We start from the raw sequence: 16,988 nt of genomic DNA, 5'->3' as shown, positions 1-16,988 counted from the left end.
TAAAGTTTCAGTCATTTATTTGGTGATTTCTGAATCTTTAAGAACATGGTTAAGGCAAAAGATAAGCATATTAGTTACAATTTGTATAACAAGTAATAAAAAGATTTGAGTATCTGTACACTACTTAATACACTTACTTACTGAATGATGCCTTTAGCTACCTTCAAGCTTAGCTGGCATTCTTGTGTAAACAGTATTTACTAGAACAAAAAATTAACTAGTACTAGCCATACTTCTAATACGCTATTTCAAATCTACTCTTGCAAACAGAAAGCAGTAAAAATACTTGTTTGTCTTAGACATACAAAGCACAGCATTGTCCTAGGTAACAACACGTAACTTTGCAAGTGATACCTGGTTCCTTTAGTTGCAATGGCTTATAAGAGTAGTAAACTAAATAAGACCTACAAAAAGAAGTCATAACACAATTGGAATTTCACATTTGTCAAGCATAAGGCTACAAGTTTTACAGTTTGTGAATAAACAAGATAGGTTGAACTGTAACATTCCCAGCCATTATAGATGCAAATGTTTGATGCAGCATATCTTCTCTTAGCCTCCAGAAAGGCTCATGTGCAGAAGAAATCAATCACTGAGTATAATAGCCCAAGTGTAGTGGAATCATCATTATATATATGTACACACACATACATGATGCAAGTTTAAACTTCAGGAACAGAGTGATCCATCAGGGTTTTCATAATGCTAGTTGCCATCCTAAAGAAAAGGAAAAGGCATTCAGTTTTGTGAGGCCACTGTAGGAGACCACTAAAGGTTCTGATCACTGTATCTTTGTCATTGCTAGCCCTTGAATACAGTTTAAAGGCTGGCCATTTACTCTGCTATTTTTGACAACAAATACATTGCTACAGAAAGCTGCACCAAGCTGCACACACAGAAGAGAAGCCCACAACACTCAACATTTTTATTAGTAACTGAGCTGTGTTATCAGCATCTTTCAGGATGTGAGCATGTGTGCAGATCCAGATCACAAGTACAAGGGGAGGGCAGGGGGAAAGGTGGCTGTTAGACTGTTTTGCAGAAAGCATACCAAGTGGAGAGGAAAAAAAAAAAGAGACTCAATTATACCTGAAGCATTATTAATTTCTAGCAACTTCAAAAACATATTTGCGCAGGAGAGATTTAGCTGTAGAAAGCCACTGCTGCCAAAGGATTAGAAAAAGCCAACTATATCCTGCCAAGAAACATGTTTCTATCACCAGAATTAGTTGCAACAGGAACAACATGGTAACAAAATACTTATGTTATCCATGTATTTGAAAGTTCCTGGAAACTCACGTTCAGTCAAATTATGTTTAGAACAGGGTTTTTCAAAAGAAAAAAGGCAAAGGAGCATCACTAAAATAGGAATAGTTTAAAAACAGAACCAAAACAGTGTGTTTTGGTTAAAACATCGGATTAAGCAATTTTTCAGACTCCCCCCACTCCCTCTCCAGCCTTTATGTGAAGTTTGTAATTAGGTTTTACCGTAAGTACATTTTATTTAATGTACAAAAAATAGTCACTGTCAACTTGATTATAATTAACATCATGGCTGCTTTGTTTATTACCTACCTCTTTATTATATACTCATAAATACTGGAAGGCATGACAGTAATGGTCACTACATTTCCAGCTGTTGCCAAGATATCCGCAATCTGAGGGTCCTGTTATTAAAACAAGAAGTCATATGAGCAACATTACTCAAGCTGACTAATAAAGCAGCAGTTCAAGAGCTTTTTCTAGGCATGTTTCATGCAGCTTAAGAGGCCCACAACTCCTTGCCTGGAGTATTTAACCTTCAGGGCAAGTGACTAAACCTGCAATACCACTTCATAGATGTTGGGTTATCAGTATCTTGCACGAACTGACTAGAGAAGGGATACAGAAGTTATACACAGAATTCCTACTAGAATTTGACACAGGCTGGCAGGAAGAAGCTTATTCTCTGTTTTGCCAGCAAAGCTAGATAAAAACTGAGGGTCAGCTGAGCTAGGCAGAGGGGAAGAGAATGAGTTGCCCTGCCTACAGATACAAAACTGCAAAGAAGCCTCAAGACATACATGTCTCACATGTACAAGCTAAGCTACCTCTCATGACTTATGAACATTAAACAATGTTACAATCCTTTTCCCCCCCTCCAAAACACAATTATGATATGCACACACAAAGCTCACAGCTACCCACACCCACCACATACTACTTATTTTACCTTCAATCCGATTACATTCTGGCCATTAATTTCACAGATGTTGTGCTCTGTAAGAAGTCCATTTCTCGCAGCAGAGCTGTCTTTCACTATTGAGGTTATTTTTCCATTCTTGAATATGAAACCAACATGCCCTGTGCTGTCCTTATGCATAGTAATAATTCGTTCAAAAGGCCTATAAGACATTTAAAATGAAAAAAACATGTTTTCAGTCTACTAAACCACAGAAAGAACCACACACTATTTCAGCATCTTTGACTTACAAAAAGTAATTGCACTCTAAAGGACTCACATCAACTACAATGAGAGTAGTTGGGTTTAACTTAATTTCGTTGATATTGTTATATTAATATATACTTGTTTATAAACCTTACATGTTTTCCTTGTTCTACAGGCATTTTACCATATGGATTAATAATAATACCAAAATCATTCACCCACCCACCACAACCACCAACCAAACGCAAAAGGCCATTAAGAACTAAGTTTTCTCTACAAATGTTACAAGGTAGATAAAATAGTGCAGGCAGTTTTAACAGCTGTAGGTAGACCACAGGATTCTGGAGTACAAGGCTTCCCCAACAGCTTTTCTACTGCTTTACAGTCAATAAATCTTTAAATTGTGTCTTAAAAAGCTAGTAAATCCAGGAAGGGGGTGGGGAGCTGGGCACGGAAGTGGTAGACAGAGCAGGGAATCTACTACCACAGTATTTTTATTCAATGCATGAATAGAAGTACCTGCCCTGAGAGAAGCAGCATGCCCTCCACTGGGTCAAACTTGGTTCTTAAAGACAAATGAACACTGAAAAAACTTTAAGACAGATACCTAGTCATACCATCTATCATCTGTCTTCTCTTACGTTGAATCTGACCTATTATTACAACTAGCTGCAAGCTCAGTATTTAATCAATTAAAAATCTGTATTGGTTCATCAAGCATACTTTTAGACAAACAGGCATTAATTCATATGTAAGCAACAGAGTTCACAAGAAAACTATCATGTTAAATAAAAAGCAAATGTATTAGTTAATACAGTGAATATTTTGGTAACATCTTTTATTGCTTTTTCAATTAGTATAAGCAAAAGTCAAGTTGTGTCTGAAAAAAGCACAGAACTCTTGAATTCAGAGTTTAAATTTGACTTGTGCTATTGCTAACTAGTTTACTTTGAAAAAAGTGTTATGCCTCATCATGCCCAAACAAGTGTGCACGGGAAGTTTACAAGTTAAGAACTATTTTGACTGTTCCGCCTTGAAAAGGAACATTTCTGAGGATCTTTACTATTGAAGTACATGAACAAATTTTGTTATGCCTGCAGTCCTGCTCATGCAAGAGGAGACCCAAACCCCACAGAATTATTCCAAGATGAATAATGACAATCTGTATCTGCAGTTGGCTTTACCTGTCCCGAATGATCATTGAAATCCTTTCTCCAGAAGCCTGTTTCAGAACTTTATGTGCTTTATCAGAACTCCATCCTGCACAGTTTTCACCATTGATCTGCAGAACTTGGTCCCCAAACCGCAGTCCAGCAAGGGATGCTGGAGAGTTTGCCTGAACTAACTGGACAAATATACCCTACAAAAGAGAAAAGGGGGGGGGGGGGGGGGGAAGAATAAAAAAAAGATAAGTTCTTCCTTAAAGATGAAGACCAGTAACAGAACACACAGACCTTTAAAGTTTACCAATCAAACAGAAAGACTTGCTAATTACCTCTCCTTAAGAGACATTTTTGAAATTTCAGTCTGTTTCTAGATGTCTTTAAGAGACTGACAGATAACTAATGCTAGAATAAAGTTCAGAAACAAGCAAATCTGTTCTGTCTAGATCTCTAGACATTAAAAAAAAGACACAAGATTAACATTAAAGCCTTACTCAAAGGGGTAAATACTATTCTGTTTTAACAAGGTATCTAAACAACTGGATCAAAAGAGACTAGTAAATTTGTACATCTCCTTGTGCATTTAACTAGTAATTTATTTGTGAGACATCAGAGTCTATATATGGCTGTAGAAATAGATCAGCAATGCTAGGAACTCTATGGCAGATATTCTCCTTCTTTCACAACCCCATTAGTTTTCAACTTTTTATCAATTATGACTTGCTAGCACCTCAGGTAAAAAAACCACCAAGGTGTTAAAAAGCTATTTCTAGTCAAGTACCTCTAAAAAAAAAAAAAAAACCCCAACAAGTAAAAGCATATCAAGGCAACTGTAGCTAATACCTTGAGGAGGGGGGAGGTATAGGATTTGGAAAAAAAACAAGAAACAAGGACACCCATGCTACTCTGAGAAAACCCCAGCATTTCCTGGGTTAGAAGAACTATAAAAAGCACTTTAACCTTATATGAAACCTTGAGTACAATTTATTTTTTTTTTAAACATTCAGATTAAATGACCTTGCCAAGGGAAAAAAAAAACCACACACACACAAAACCAACTAACCACAAACAGAGTAGCATTTCCCACACTGAAAATCAAAAGATACTGAAACAGAGAAGCTCCAGAGTAGATTTAAGGATCTTCTTGCAGCTATGTTCATGTTAAAGGAATTTTGAAAAAGCCTACTCTGAAATTACTCTTTACATATAGGTAAGATGACACCCTCACTATCCTTACTTTTCTCATCAGCAACACACTGCAAGAATCTATAAAAGATGAGCTACTTTTAAGCCATGGGCAGTTCTCTGCATACTGCTGAACTTTTAAGTACTGCCCAGTGTTTCCACAAAATAGAAACAAGAAGTCTTGAACTGCTAACAGGTATCACAGCAGCTCTACAAGGTCAATTTCATGCTCTAAAATGGAAAAAAAAAAAAAATCACAAGTATTTTTCAGGTGTTATAGAACACATGGAAGTAAAATGCCACTGTAGGTTTAGATTCTACTTCAGGCAGATGGAAATCTAGTTACTAATCTAATGAAGGATTTTAAAATTCTGATAATGGATAAGCAAACATTATACAGAAGACAATTTTGTGACCATATACTAACTTCACTACTAATTTAATCCAGCAGTAAGATCTCTATAGGCAGAAGCAAGCTTCTATACTTACATTGTCAACAGACTTAAGGCGAAGTCCAATTTTGCCATCTTGATCTTTACATAAAATAGCTTCACGGATGCCTTGTTTAATTTCTGCTCTGCGAATTCCAATATCATTTCCAGTCACTGGAGCTACCATGTAATTAGTAGAAGGTCGTGTTACCAGTTGCTGATTAAAACAAAATAGCCAGACAACTTAGTTTCAACTTTTTAAAATAGCTATACATCAGTTTATATGAAGTGATATTTAAAAAAACAACACATAAATTAAGCCACAGCACCAGCTCTTCCCCACCCCACCACTGGAAATAGACTGCTCAGTTTAAAGCCAGATTAAAACAGGCACTGTTACTTAAAACAATTCATTTATCAGTCAGGTATGGTACTTAAGACAAATAGTAGTCCACTCTCTAGAATGCTAGATATATATTTAGTCTTTATACTTTTACTTTCTAAAACATGCTTGACTGGTACCTACACCCTGTGGCTGAGCAGCTGCTGCCACCGGTAAGTTTCTCTGCACCTCTTCTTCATTGAGGCTCAGGCCCATGTACTGAGAAAGTTCTGGATACAGTCTAGGGTATAAGCCTATAGGAGAAAAACAAAACAAAAAAACCCTGTCAATATAATTGTCAGTTTAACAGAACAAGCAGTTACTGCTTTCACACGTACAATTACTTCAACAAATCTTGTCCTATTATAATGTATTTAATTTGAAAATTACAAACGGAAGACCCACTTCAATCAGGACTCTTATTCTAGCCCAGTTTAGAAAAGCAACGAGACAAGCAGCACTTTTGAGATAAAGAACTTAAGAGAACTTTTAGTTTCAGTTACTCCATTCATCCTTTACGGCACAAACAACATTAGACACATGGTGATAAGTTCCAAAGCCAATGTTGTGCTACAGTCCATGAAGACATGCTCTTGCTCCAAAGCTTTTGGACAATTTGTGGGAAACTACTCTCCCTCCCACCCTCAAACCAGGTATGCTGGAGAACACACACACAGAGCCACCTTCCACCGAGTGCAAGACAGCACTCGCAAGAAGCATCCATGCCAAGGACATTCCAGATCCCAGGCAGGGTAAAGTTTCTGCAGCAGACAGCCTTCTGGCTGTGAGGTCCACAGTGTAGTCTGCTTTAAGAGTCTTCATAAGAAAGTAGCTATCATTTTCTCATAGCTTCAAAATTAATTGGTTTTAGATGTGCTTCTCAAGAGAAAACAAACACGGCCCTTAAAATATCCAGCAGGAGACTGCTCTACACCCAAGAGGGGTGGGGTGCAGGGAATGGGAGGAAAGGAAGTTAAACTGACAGACTTGTCAGATCTAGAGTCAAACCACTCTGGAAATAAGCTTGATATTGCTCTTGGCATAACTAACTGGTGCCATTTAACAAGTGGCTGTTACAAAAACTCTTAAGAGTCCACGTGCTGTTCAACAGAATTGGCAGGGACAGAAAAGGCTGCTCAGAAAGCAAGGTGGTGCAAGGGACAGCCTTGGAAATGAGCAGGCTCCCCAGTTCACAAAGCTTAGGTTTCTAGTGTTCATTTATGGGTACATGTATAAAATCAGATATTAGAAGAATCCATATTTGACCAGAAATGGAAAGGAACTTTTCTGGGAAGGAACAAAGGTCATTGCAAGGTGAATTCCAGTATAAACAAGAGACTTTTTTGCTCCTTAATACTTTCAGTGGTCATATTTGCATGTTGCTTCACATGAGAGCTGACTGATCTTACTTCCAGATAGATCTATCAGCCTGTAGTTTCACCAATATTGATTAACAAGCTGTTTATCTTTATTTGTTCTATTTTTGCTTGCATTTTCAAGCCCCTAGGATCATACACAATTAACACTGCACAAGACTTTTACAGCTACTTGTTTTTTCTCTTTTGTTCTTCAAAGACCACACACGTGATGCGTCTCTGCTGGCTGTATTACATTCTCATTCAAAACAGAGACCTACAAATCGCAGAACACATCCAAAAGTTCTTGATGTTTTATATTCTCCTGCCTCTGCCAGGACAGAGGGATTTCCAGCAGGTTTGGCACATCCTATAGATAATGTAGGCCTCCATTTGGGATATATTTAGTGGTTAATCACTCTTCAGCCACACGTAGCTCCTGAGCAATTCACGCTGATGTCAAAATTATGTCATTCAGGCAGCAGGCACAAGAACTGCTGGAGAATTCAAACTCTGGACAGTAGAAAATGCTGCCAAGAAGGGACTGCTGAAGCAAACACAAATCTGGTCTGGTGAGGTTAGGCCAGGTAAGTATCTATTCCAGAAAGGATCTACGAGAGGCAGCTCTCTGGTGAGCTATACAAACTCCTGCCTTAAAGTCATCTTAGACACATCAGCACCAAGAGGAGAACTGGAGACAAAGTCACATGTACCAAGCTTTAATCTGATCCACCAGCATTCTGACAGCTGTTCCAGCACTGCTTCTGGTCATGCTGGTTAAGAGTCTTAGGCCTTTCAGACCAAGCATAACTTACTAACCCAGATCTTTGATCTCAAACATACCTGTGCACCTTCGTGGATGCACATGTGCATGGGAGAAAAGGAGGAGAAATTGGTACAAGTCATTCAGTTTTAGGTCTGAGGGACCAGACATTTGATCCCAAAATCTGCTGGAAGCTTTACACTGATAGCATGACAAGATCAAGTTCCACCTTCCTGGGCACTTTTCTGTTGACAGAGATTTGTGTTTGTTCCTAAGCAAGTTCATATGGACAGGAAAGACACTCAGACTCATGCTGCCCTCTGAAGCTTACAAATATACGTGTTATAAATAAGAACAACTACACATTTGAGGTTAAGAGATAAAAAGAGCACAAATGGTATGAACAGCAAATCTTATGTTAGGCTCACTTGGAAAAGGTTTCAAAAAGTTAAGAGGAGGGTTAGTGTTTGCCGCAACTTCCTTTTATAAGCAAACACTGTTTTTTGACTCCTACAGCACCTTACCAAGGTGCATGTTGGCATTTCCAAAAAGGCATGGTCTCACCCTTTGTAAACAGGGTTAGATATTTATAGGTATCTGACTGTATTGTTAACTTTAGGATTTCATAACTGCTTTCCAGAACATTAGGATACTAAATAGTACACGAGCTTACCTCCATCATGAGGAATAGGAGTAGAAGCTTCAGACAAGATTGCTGGATTAGCTGGATTTGAAGAAAAGGCAGTCTGAGCCTAAAAGCAAAGAAACTCACATTATCTTGTACAAGAAAAAAAAAATAAATCTATGGAATCTCCATTATGCAGGCAGGAGACTTAAATATTTTCTTTTTTCTTCTACATGCTAGTTACTATTCATCTTGAAGTTCTGAAGTCAATCTTTTTCTTTAAAATAAATAATTTCAATACAATATGCTGTGGTAGTATCAAACTACTTCAGTAGATCAACCTGTATCTTCCTCAAGAGACAAGGCTACAGTTATAACACAGAAAGGCTTTACTGTCAACCTGTTTTATTTTTGCCATCAAGCAACTTAAAGAGCCTTAAAAGACACGTTAAACTTGCCTAATAAAGCATTATAAGTTTAAGTTTTAAGGTATGACCTTTGGCAGAGCATTCTGTAATTACTTTTTACAGCTGGATTGTAGCAGTTTTACCTCTTCACCACTTACATGACATTATTCATGAGTTCTACCATAGTCCCTTACAGGTTGCAAGTTCCACACAATCCAATGCTACTAGTTTAATACCTTCTGAAAGAAATGAACCTTCTAAGATCATTTTTCTACAGAAGGTGCCACTACAGCAAATACACTAAGCTTGATTTCTGTATTGCTTACCAACTCACAAATACAAGAGACTGTATTAAAGTAAGCCAGTTCCCTTCCTTCTCAATACCTCAGCTACTATTCTTTTGGTCTTGTGTAATCATGACCAGTGAAAAACACTGCCTTACAGAGGCCTGTTAAGTGTGATGGAAATAGCTATCCCAATAGCTTTCCTGAGGTTGAACGTCAAAGGTGGGGGGGAAATTACTAAATGCACAGCAAAATATTATGCTAAACAGGAGACATAAATCATCTAATACAACATGACAGTCAAATTACTTAATGTTTTTAAGAAAAACATGCTTAAAAATAGAAGACTTCATGGTCCTGTACTCTCCAGGAAGCTGTTTTTAGAAAAAGTTTCAGAGCAAGAATGACTCATTACTCATCAATATCACATGTATTTCAAATACCCTCCAACTCAAATGCTGGACAAAAAGAACAGGTTAAAATACTTAATGTAGCAAGTCTGTTTGTTTTAACCAGCAGTCAATTTAATCTCACTCACGTGTTGTGGATACAGACTTTGTTTTTCAGTACTCTGCCCCCTTTTCTAAGAGTGCTCTCAGCTGTATTTAAAAAGACAGCATTTTTATAATGCACTTTTTGGGAGAAGCAAGTATTTTAGCCTCTACTATCTGCTGTAGCCAGCAGGTTGAGGGAGGTGATTCTGCCCCTCTGCTCTTGTGTGACCCCACCTGGAGTACTACATCCAGCTCTAGGACCCCCAATATAAGGGCATAGACTTGTTGGAGCAGGTCCAAACAAGGGCCATGAAGATGATCAGGGGGGCTGGAACACCTTCCTTATGAGGACAGGCTGAGATAGTTGTGGTTGTGCAGCCTGGAGAAGAGAAGACTCCAGGGAGACCTTATAGAGGCCTTCCAGTACTTAAAAGGGGGCTTATAAGAAAGATGGGGACAGACTTTTAGCAGGACCTGTTGCAATAGGACAGGGGGTAATGGTTTTAAACTAAAAAAGGGTAGATTTAGACTAGATACATGGAAGATTTTTTTTTTTAAATTTTTTTTTTTTTACAATGAGGGTGATGAAACACTGAAAGAGGTTGCCCAGAGAGGTGGTAGATGCCTCATCCCTGGAAACATTCAAGGTCAGGTTGACAGGGCTCTGAGCAACCTGATCTAGTTGAAGATGTCCCTGCTCACTGCAGGGACTAGATGACCTTTAGAGGTCCCTTCCAACCCAAACTATTCTATGAATATCAGTGAAGATGGAATGGCTTAATCTTGAAATAATGATATTCAGCAATAACAGTATTTACTTGCCCCCATCTCACAGCTACACTCAATACACAGCCCATTACCCCACTAGTTCCTACTACAGTTGGTAGGAGTGAGATGCTGCCACGTAACTGTTAAAGGGCATCTACCCCACTGCCGATAGCAACAAAAACACCCAAGCCTCTCCACTGAGGATCTGTAATCAAATGCTCTTGGCTCTACCTTCCTTCCCTCCCACACCCACATGAATTTTCTCATAGGCTGTCTTGTTTGACATTCCACCCATCAAGTGGTAGAAATTTGTGAAATCCTAATTTAACTTGATTGGACAGTCATCTTTAAGTATGACAGCAAGTGTCTATCCTGTATGAACTGATTTCTGGAAAACTGACCTTTGAGATTACAGTGTCACCAAGGATTAAACTAGCTTAATAGAACAGTTTGTTTCGCTCCCTATAGAAACCTCTATAGGGTTTATTCTTACTTGTCTGTGAAACTTCACAGTAGACTACAGGCACAGTCCCACAGGCAAGGCACTCTGCCCAAGTTCATAAGCCCTGCTGAGCGTACTGGCAGACAATGTACAAGAGTTCCTGCTCTATAAAGTGACAGAGCATGTATCTATGGTTCAAGGTTTACAGGACTCACCATAGCGATACCCTACTACCATTTTCTCACTGCTTCATTCAGTGCTCATAAAAGTTAAGTAGTAAAAAGACTATATTTAATATTTTTAATTGTAACACTTAAACTCTCTAGCAATTAGTTATTAAAAGGCCAAAGGGGAAATTCTTAGCTCCAGGCTACTTTTTTTTTTTTAACACACCGCCCCCCTCAGTTCAGCACTACCTGACTGTGATAAAGGACTTTGGTAAGATAAGAAGAATGGGGTGGGGACGGTGGACGCAACAAGAAGAAATGCCAACACAGCACCACAACTTTAGGAGCCCCACCCCACACATACAAACACAGTTGAGACTGAGGCACTCCACTTTGGGACAGCACAGGAGGGTTAATAAGCTGTTCTCTGCAGTTTGCTTGCTTCCCAATGAGAAGGACAAGGACAGAATAGTGGCCACCTTAAAATGCAGTGTAACTCATTGCTGTTGTTTAAACTGGGAGGGAATCCAGTTTAAGCTTAGGAAATAAAAGTGAAAGCTAGGTAAAATGCTGAAAAAGCAAGGAAACGCCTCGTAAAACACATTCACGTCAAATTTCTCATGGAGTTTTTAATCCATTAAAATGTTTTTAATTTTTTTTTTCCACAGGTATTTTTTTCACCTTCATCCTGTCTAATACTAAAGCTACCAATATTCTTACACATAAAGAGTTTTACACAAATGTGATAATCTTGGAAGTTGAGAGAACTGGTCACTACCATGAAACAGCCAGAGCCCAAGTTTGTGATTCTAGATGACATTGAGAGAGCCAGTGCTCTTTTTTGTGCCCAGCTGACCACGAAAGCTTTCTGCCACAGGTCTGGACACTGGGAGTGAGACACAGCAGGTTTATTAGCTCAGTCAACACCTATTCATCATGTCAGAGCTGAATTAAGAGAAGAGACTAACTATGTTTGTCTACTTAAGACCAAGTATCTACACTTCAAAAAACCCAAACATATCAGCACATTAAAGACAAATGACTATAAATGAATATATAAACCAAAATAAATATACAGTGGTAAAAAAAGCTTGATTATAATATATCAAGCTACAAAGTAACAGTTTGTCTTTCCCCTTTTAGAGGGTGATGGTAAAACAAACTGTCACCTACAATAAAATTCTCCCCTGAATTAAATATCATCAGATATATTATTGTCATTAAAACTCATCTTATTAAAGACTACCATACCTGAATAACTTTGTCCACCTTCAGATCTTCCAGGGAAGGGTAGAGAGACATTTTGGTGCAGTCTCACTGGGTACAGGGAAGACCAAAAAAAAAAAAAAGAGGGGGGAAAGCAAACAAAAACAAACATCAGGGTTAACCATCAGATATTTACTTAGCATTACAACTTAGAAAAGAAAAAAAAAAGAAAAAGAAAACAAAGTGTTAAATAAGTGATCTGTGGCCTGCAAGTCTTAGCACTACAGATAAATTCCATTAAGACTACCCATTTAATCTATTATCAGTAATAGACTTTGCATAATAGGCTTTAATATACTTAGTGTTGTCAAAGTTCAGTCCTCAACGATGAGAAAGCCTATACAGAGAAAACCGTTTCACATGAAATATCGCAGACAGACTTTAGGAGGCCAGGATCTGATGACTGATGAGGGTTAAGAGGAAAAATTTAAATCACTCTCCTCCTTCCAACTGGAACAGTATTTTATATACAACTGCAGAAGCTTTCACTCTGTTACCCAAAATATCTAAACACTTTCATCAGTTCTGATACTCCAGTAAGAAACCACTAAAGAGAACTGACTTCCCATGTCCATTTGCAACACATTAATTGCAGCAAGAGACCATAAACCAGCAAGATTCAGTCAGTGGTGAGTTTCAAAACACACAGAGGCTTCAGGGTGGCTCTCATGTGATGTTGGGAGAGCCCTGTGACAACTTATCAGGAAGTAATACAACAAAAAAACACCGAGGAAAAAAACCCAAGCAAAACTGGAAAACCCACTTCACATGATCTTCTCAGGCACTGTGCTGACATCCAGCTCTGCTAGAGCTGGGCAACTGAGGCATCAGGAAATCCCATTTTTCCAGAGCTCATGTTCTCACTGAGGTCAGCTGAGGGTTTCAAAACCATAATAAAATATTTCATATCAACATATGGGAACATTTTAATGGGACACACACACCAGAAACAGAAGACAACAAAACGTGATACAGTTTTGCAGTTAGAGAAGGCCGTGAGAATGCAGTTAATGAGGCAGCTCTATTAAAAGCTTTTGGTCTGGGGATTAATTTTCTCATCCAAAGAACAGAGGTCCTTTTTCGCATAGCAATTCAGCAAAAATTCCAGACTAAAAGTGGCCACTGCATAAATCCTTGAGCTACTGCTTCTCCAAGTGGAGATATTAAGTTGATTAAAAAAAAAATAAGCACACACTGATGCCTAATGTGATATCGCAGTAACACAATAGGCATCTCTTCATATTACACTAAGCTCATCAACAGCTTTTCTACTTGTTCAGAGTGCCCAACAGCTCCAGTATCACGTCAAACTACAATTAAAACTTAAAAAAAGCGTGGCCTAAATGTGCCAGAGATCTAAACTGTGAATGGGTGGCTGTTGTTATTATGTTGCAATAATTAATTGCTACTGGCATTTTTGACTAATTGTCGCAACTAAACCAAATATAGTTAAAGCTTCTGGGCTTCATAAATTAAACATACACATTTAAAACCAGATTAAAGTTCTATTTTAATCCAGCATTGACCTGAAACAATCAAGTGCTTTTGTGCATCCAAAATGGGTAATAGCAAACGCAAACCCAAGCCCAGCAAACCCCTCGCTCAGGTAAGTGGTGTCCGGACACGGCATTCTGCTGCTAACACCAGACAAGCCACACGCAGCATCACACTCATCATTTACTTCTACACTACAGCTGCCCTAGTACATTCAGGTGCTGGTCCAGGCCCTGGCACACCCCCAAAGCCAGCACACCAGCAGGAAAAGGGAGCAGATCAAGGCCAGTGCATTCGCAAAGGAGTCACCCTGTTTCAGGGCAACGAGGAGCACAGGAGCAGCATTTTGCGAGTAGGGAGCTCTGACATTCACGCAGCAGCAGAGCACAGTACAGGGTCTGCTGGGTCCCTGGTCCCAGTGACGGACTTCCATGCCGCAAACCCCAGAGTGTTTGCACCTCGGCCAGCTTTAGTTCTCCTCCACAGACCAGTCTCATTCTGCACGCAATTACTGGTGACGTTTGTCACAGACAGGCAACCTCAGCCTTCCTCTAGTTTACAAAGAGGAGCATGGTGCTTTCTGTAAAAAAGTATTAGCAAATCTAAACATGTATTAGTTCTCGGATCACGTAAGAGGACACTCCAGCAGCTTATCCTGACACTTTACAATGCTCCCCCACTACCTCCTTTCCCCAGTCAAGGGCTCACAAACTCAAACGTTTGTCACTGCTACCAAGGAGCTACCCAGCTAGCTCCCTTGTCCTAATCTCACCAGTTACTATTTTTGGTTTTCCAGCTAAATAGCCAGAATAACTGTCACCACTGTAATTGCATTCAATGAGCTCCTAACTACGCATACAGAATTTTCAATTTCTGCACAGGGAGTTGTAGCAAATAATCCTTGTTAGGTAAAGCAAGATCTGCAAAAATACTGCATTTAGTTTAAAATATGACCTTTCAATAACAACTGCCACTGTTAGGGACCACCAGGAATTACAGGAAGAACTTGTCCATGACTTCTGTGCAACATTATTCACAGCATAAACAAGTTTCAGCAGGCGCTATAACGGCTTTAGGCACTGGGGAGTGACTAGCACAAAATATGAGTCACTATAACCTCCTTTTCTCTCTTAAAAATCTACACTGACACCAGAATCATTTTCTTTGATCATTTCCGTATTCCCACATCTTGCAAGGAACACAAGTGTTTAGGAAAGCAAAAGTGAAAACCAAAGGAAGAGTGTGAGGCAAGAGGGACAGCCATAACTCAGCTAGTGACCCACAAAACCTGGTGGTGAAGGCCTCTCCCTATTTCTCAGTACCCTTGCTGGGAAGTTCAACTGCTGGCGCCCGTCAGCGGATCCTGTCTGCAAGGGGAAGTGCTGGGCCACTGGCCAGAGACCTGTGGAAAGGCAGCACTCGTGACACCCTGGGGCTGCCAGCAGGAAGTCTTGCGTGGGGGAGTGATCCCGAACTGCCCTCGGTAGCATGGCCAGCAGAAGACCGGCTTCCCGACATACTCTCCAGGTCAGAAAGCGTGGAGCTGAAGGCAGCGCAGGATCCAGCTGAACCCCAACTCTGGCCAGCCTGTAGTGACTGCTGGCCTGAAAGCACCAGCAGCCAATACCGGGGGAGGGGGGAAAAAACCAAAGCAGAAGGACAACCACAAGTGTTTTCTGCTTGTGGCCCGTGAAGAGATTACAGCAGGCCACAAAGCCAGCACCTATACTGAAACACTGATTTTCACTTCCAGAAGTTAAAAGCTTACAAACCCAAAAATTCATCTTTAAAGCAGATCTGGGACAAGACCTCCTGGAGGTCAGGCTGAGACATCAGGAACCGAGCAACTGCTCTGCAAAACGCTTTCTCCACTAATAACTCAGTGTTGCCCTTCTGATACATATCTAATTAGCCTCTGAGCAATTGCTCTCATTATGCATTTAGCTCTGAAATCTGCTGCCTCCATTTCAGACCTGAAGCAGGGCTCGCTTGCCCAAAAAGGCACGTCGCCATCCTCTCCACCCCTGCAGAAATATTTAGCCCGTCTAAAAAGAAGTTATTACAAATGTCCGAGTCTCCTTACAGACCCCGGCCAGGAAGTACCGTCCTCACGCAATGACCCGGGAGCCTGAACGAGAGGTCAGAAGACACCCCCAAACCCAGGGCCGGGGGAGACTGCGGACACAAACACACGGGCGTTTTTCTACTCGCTGTGTTCTCTGGCCGCGGGCGAAGGAGCCCCTCGTCCGGCAGCGGCCGCCCCCCACCCCGCCCCGGCCGGGTCCGGGGAGCGGCCGCCCCGCGATGCCCCGCAGCAGCACGACATGGCTCCCCGGCAGGAGCGGCACAGCGAAGCCGGCTCGGTACCGGCCTCCCCCGCCACGCCCCCTCCCCGCTCCGCTCCGCCATGCCCGGCCGCCGCGCCCGCAGCCGCCGCCGCCGCCCCCCCCCCCCCCCCCCTCCTCCTCCTCCTCCTCCTCCTCCTCCTCCTCCTGCCGCCGAGGACGGACCGCCGCCCTGGGCCCGCGCACAAAGGGCCGCGGGGGAGGGGGCTCCGCCAGCCGGCCGGCCCCAGCCCCTCCTTTACCTTCGGCCCAGGCGGCGGCTGCCGTTCGTCAGGGCCCTCAGCGCGGAGAGGGGCAACAGCAGCAGCTCCCCGAAGTCCCGGCAGCGCCGCTATGAGGGGAACGGGGCGGTGGCGGAACAGGCCCGGCCCCGCGCATGCTCCGCCGGCGGGAGTGGGCCGGGCCCGGCGGGCGGGGAACGGGCCGGGGCCGGGGCCGGAGCCGGGGTCTCACCGCTGCGGGGCGGAGGGGCGGGAAGCCGGGTGGCCGAGGCCCAGCTCTGTTAGGAACGGCCCCCGCCTTGGCCGGCAACGCTCCCCTCTGGTCCCTTGTTTTACTTACCCTATGGCTCACCGCTGGCGCCCTTCATTTTTGTACTGCCTTTGCCTCATTCATTTGCATTTATTGGTTCACAGCTGTCATCCTCACGAAGAAAAATTATAATTTCCTACTCATTTTCCAACTTTTTTTTCCTGTAATGAAGCATGTTCAGCTGACTGCCTTCTGTCAGCTTTGGTTTGTGTGTTTGCCGGCCAGGTGTCAGTGTCGCGACATGCCAGAGCTGGGGTGACCACGTCACCTGGACCGTGGTCCAGCACCTGCATGGGCCTTCGCCCACCAACGTGTGTCTGAAGCAGAGCAGGTGTCCTGGAGAAGCTCCCCAGGAGAAACCGTGATTTAAGGTATACCAGCAACAGGGAAATCCCAGAACAAGCTTGGAAAGAGGCTTTCATACTCAATTCAATAGATCATTAAACGTGCTGAGCACC

At 41.7% G+C, this 16,988-nt stretch overlaps 1 protein-coding gene across 1 annotated transcript; it reads right to left on the bottom strand.

Annotated features, from left to right (window-relative positions):
• Window positions 1-16,375, bottom strand: SDCBP (syndecan binding protein). The gene is made up of 9 exons (XM_074881723.1): window positions 16,242-16,375; window positions 12,146-12,211; window positions 8,381-8,459; window positions 5,734-5,843; window positions 5,266-5,424; window positions 3,613-3,788; window positions 2,213-2,384; window positions 1,576-1,667; window positions 1-717 (listed from the first exon to the last, which is right to left on the bottom strand). Exons 2-9 carry the CDS (start codon window positions 12,194-12,196, stop codon window positions 663-665), a joined length of 894 nt encoding a protein of 297 aa, XP_074737824.1. The 5' UTR covers window positions 12,197-12,211; window positions 16,242-16,375; the 3' UTR covers window positions 1-662.
• Between the last annotated feature and the right edge of the window lie 613 nt (window positions 16,376-16,988).

Source organism: Strix uralensis, chromosome 1, assembly GCF_047716275.1.
Source record: "Strix uralensis isolate ZFMK-TIS-50842 chromosome 1, bStrUra1, whole genome shotgun sequence".
Lineage (NCBI taxonomy): Eukaryota > Metazoa > Chordata > Aves > Strigiformes > Strigidae > Strix > Strix uralensis.
The sequence above is the reverse complement of the archived record's forward strand: the minus strand, read 5'-3'. Positions and strand labels throughout refer to the sequence as shown.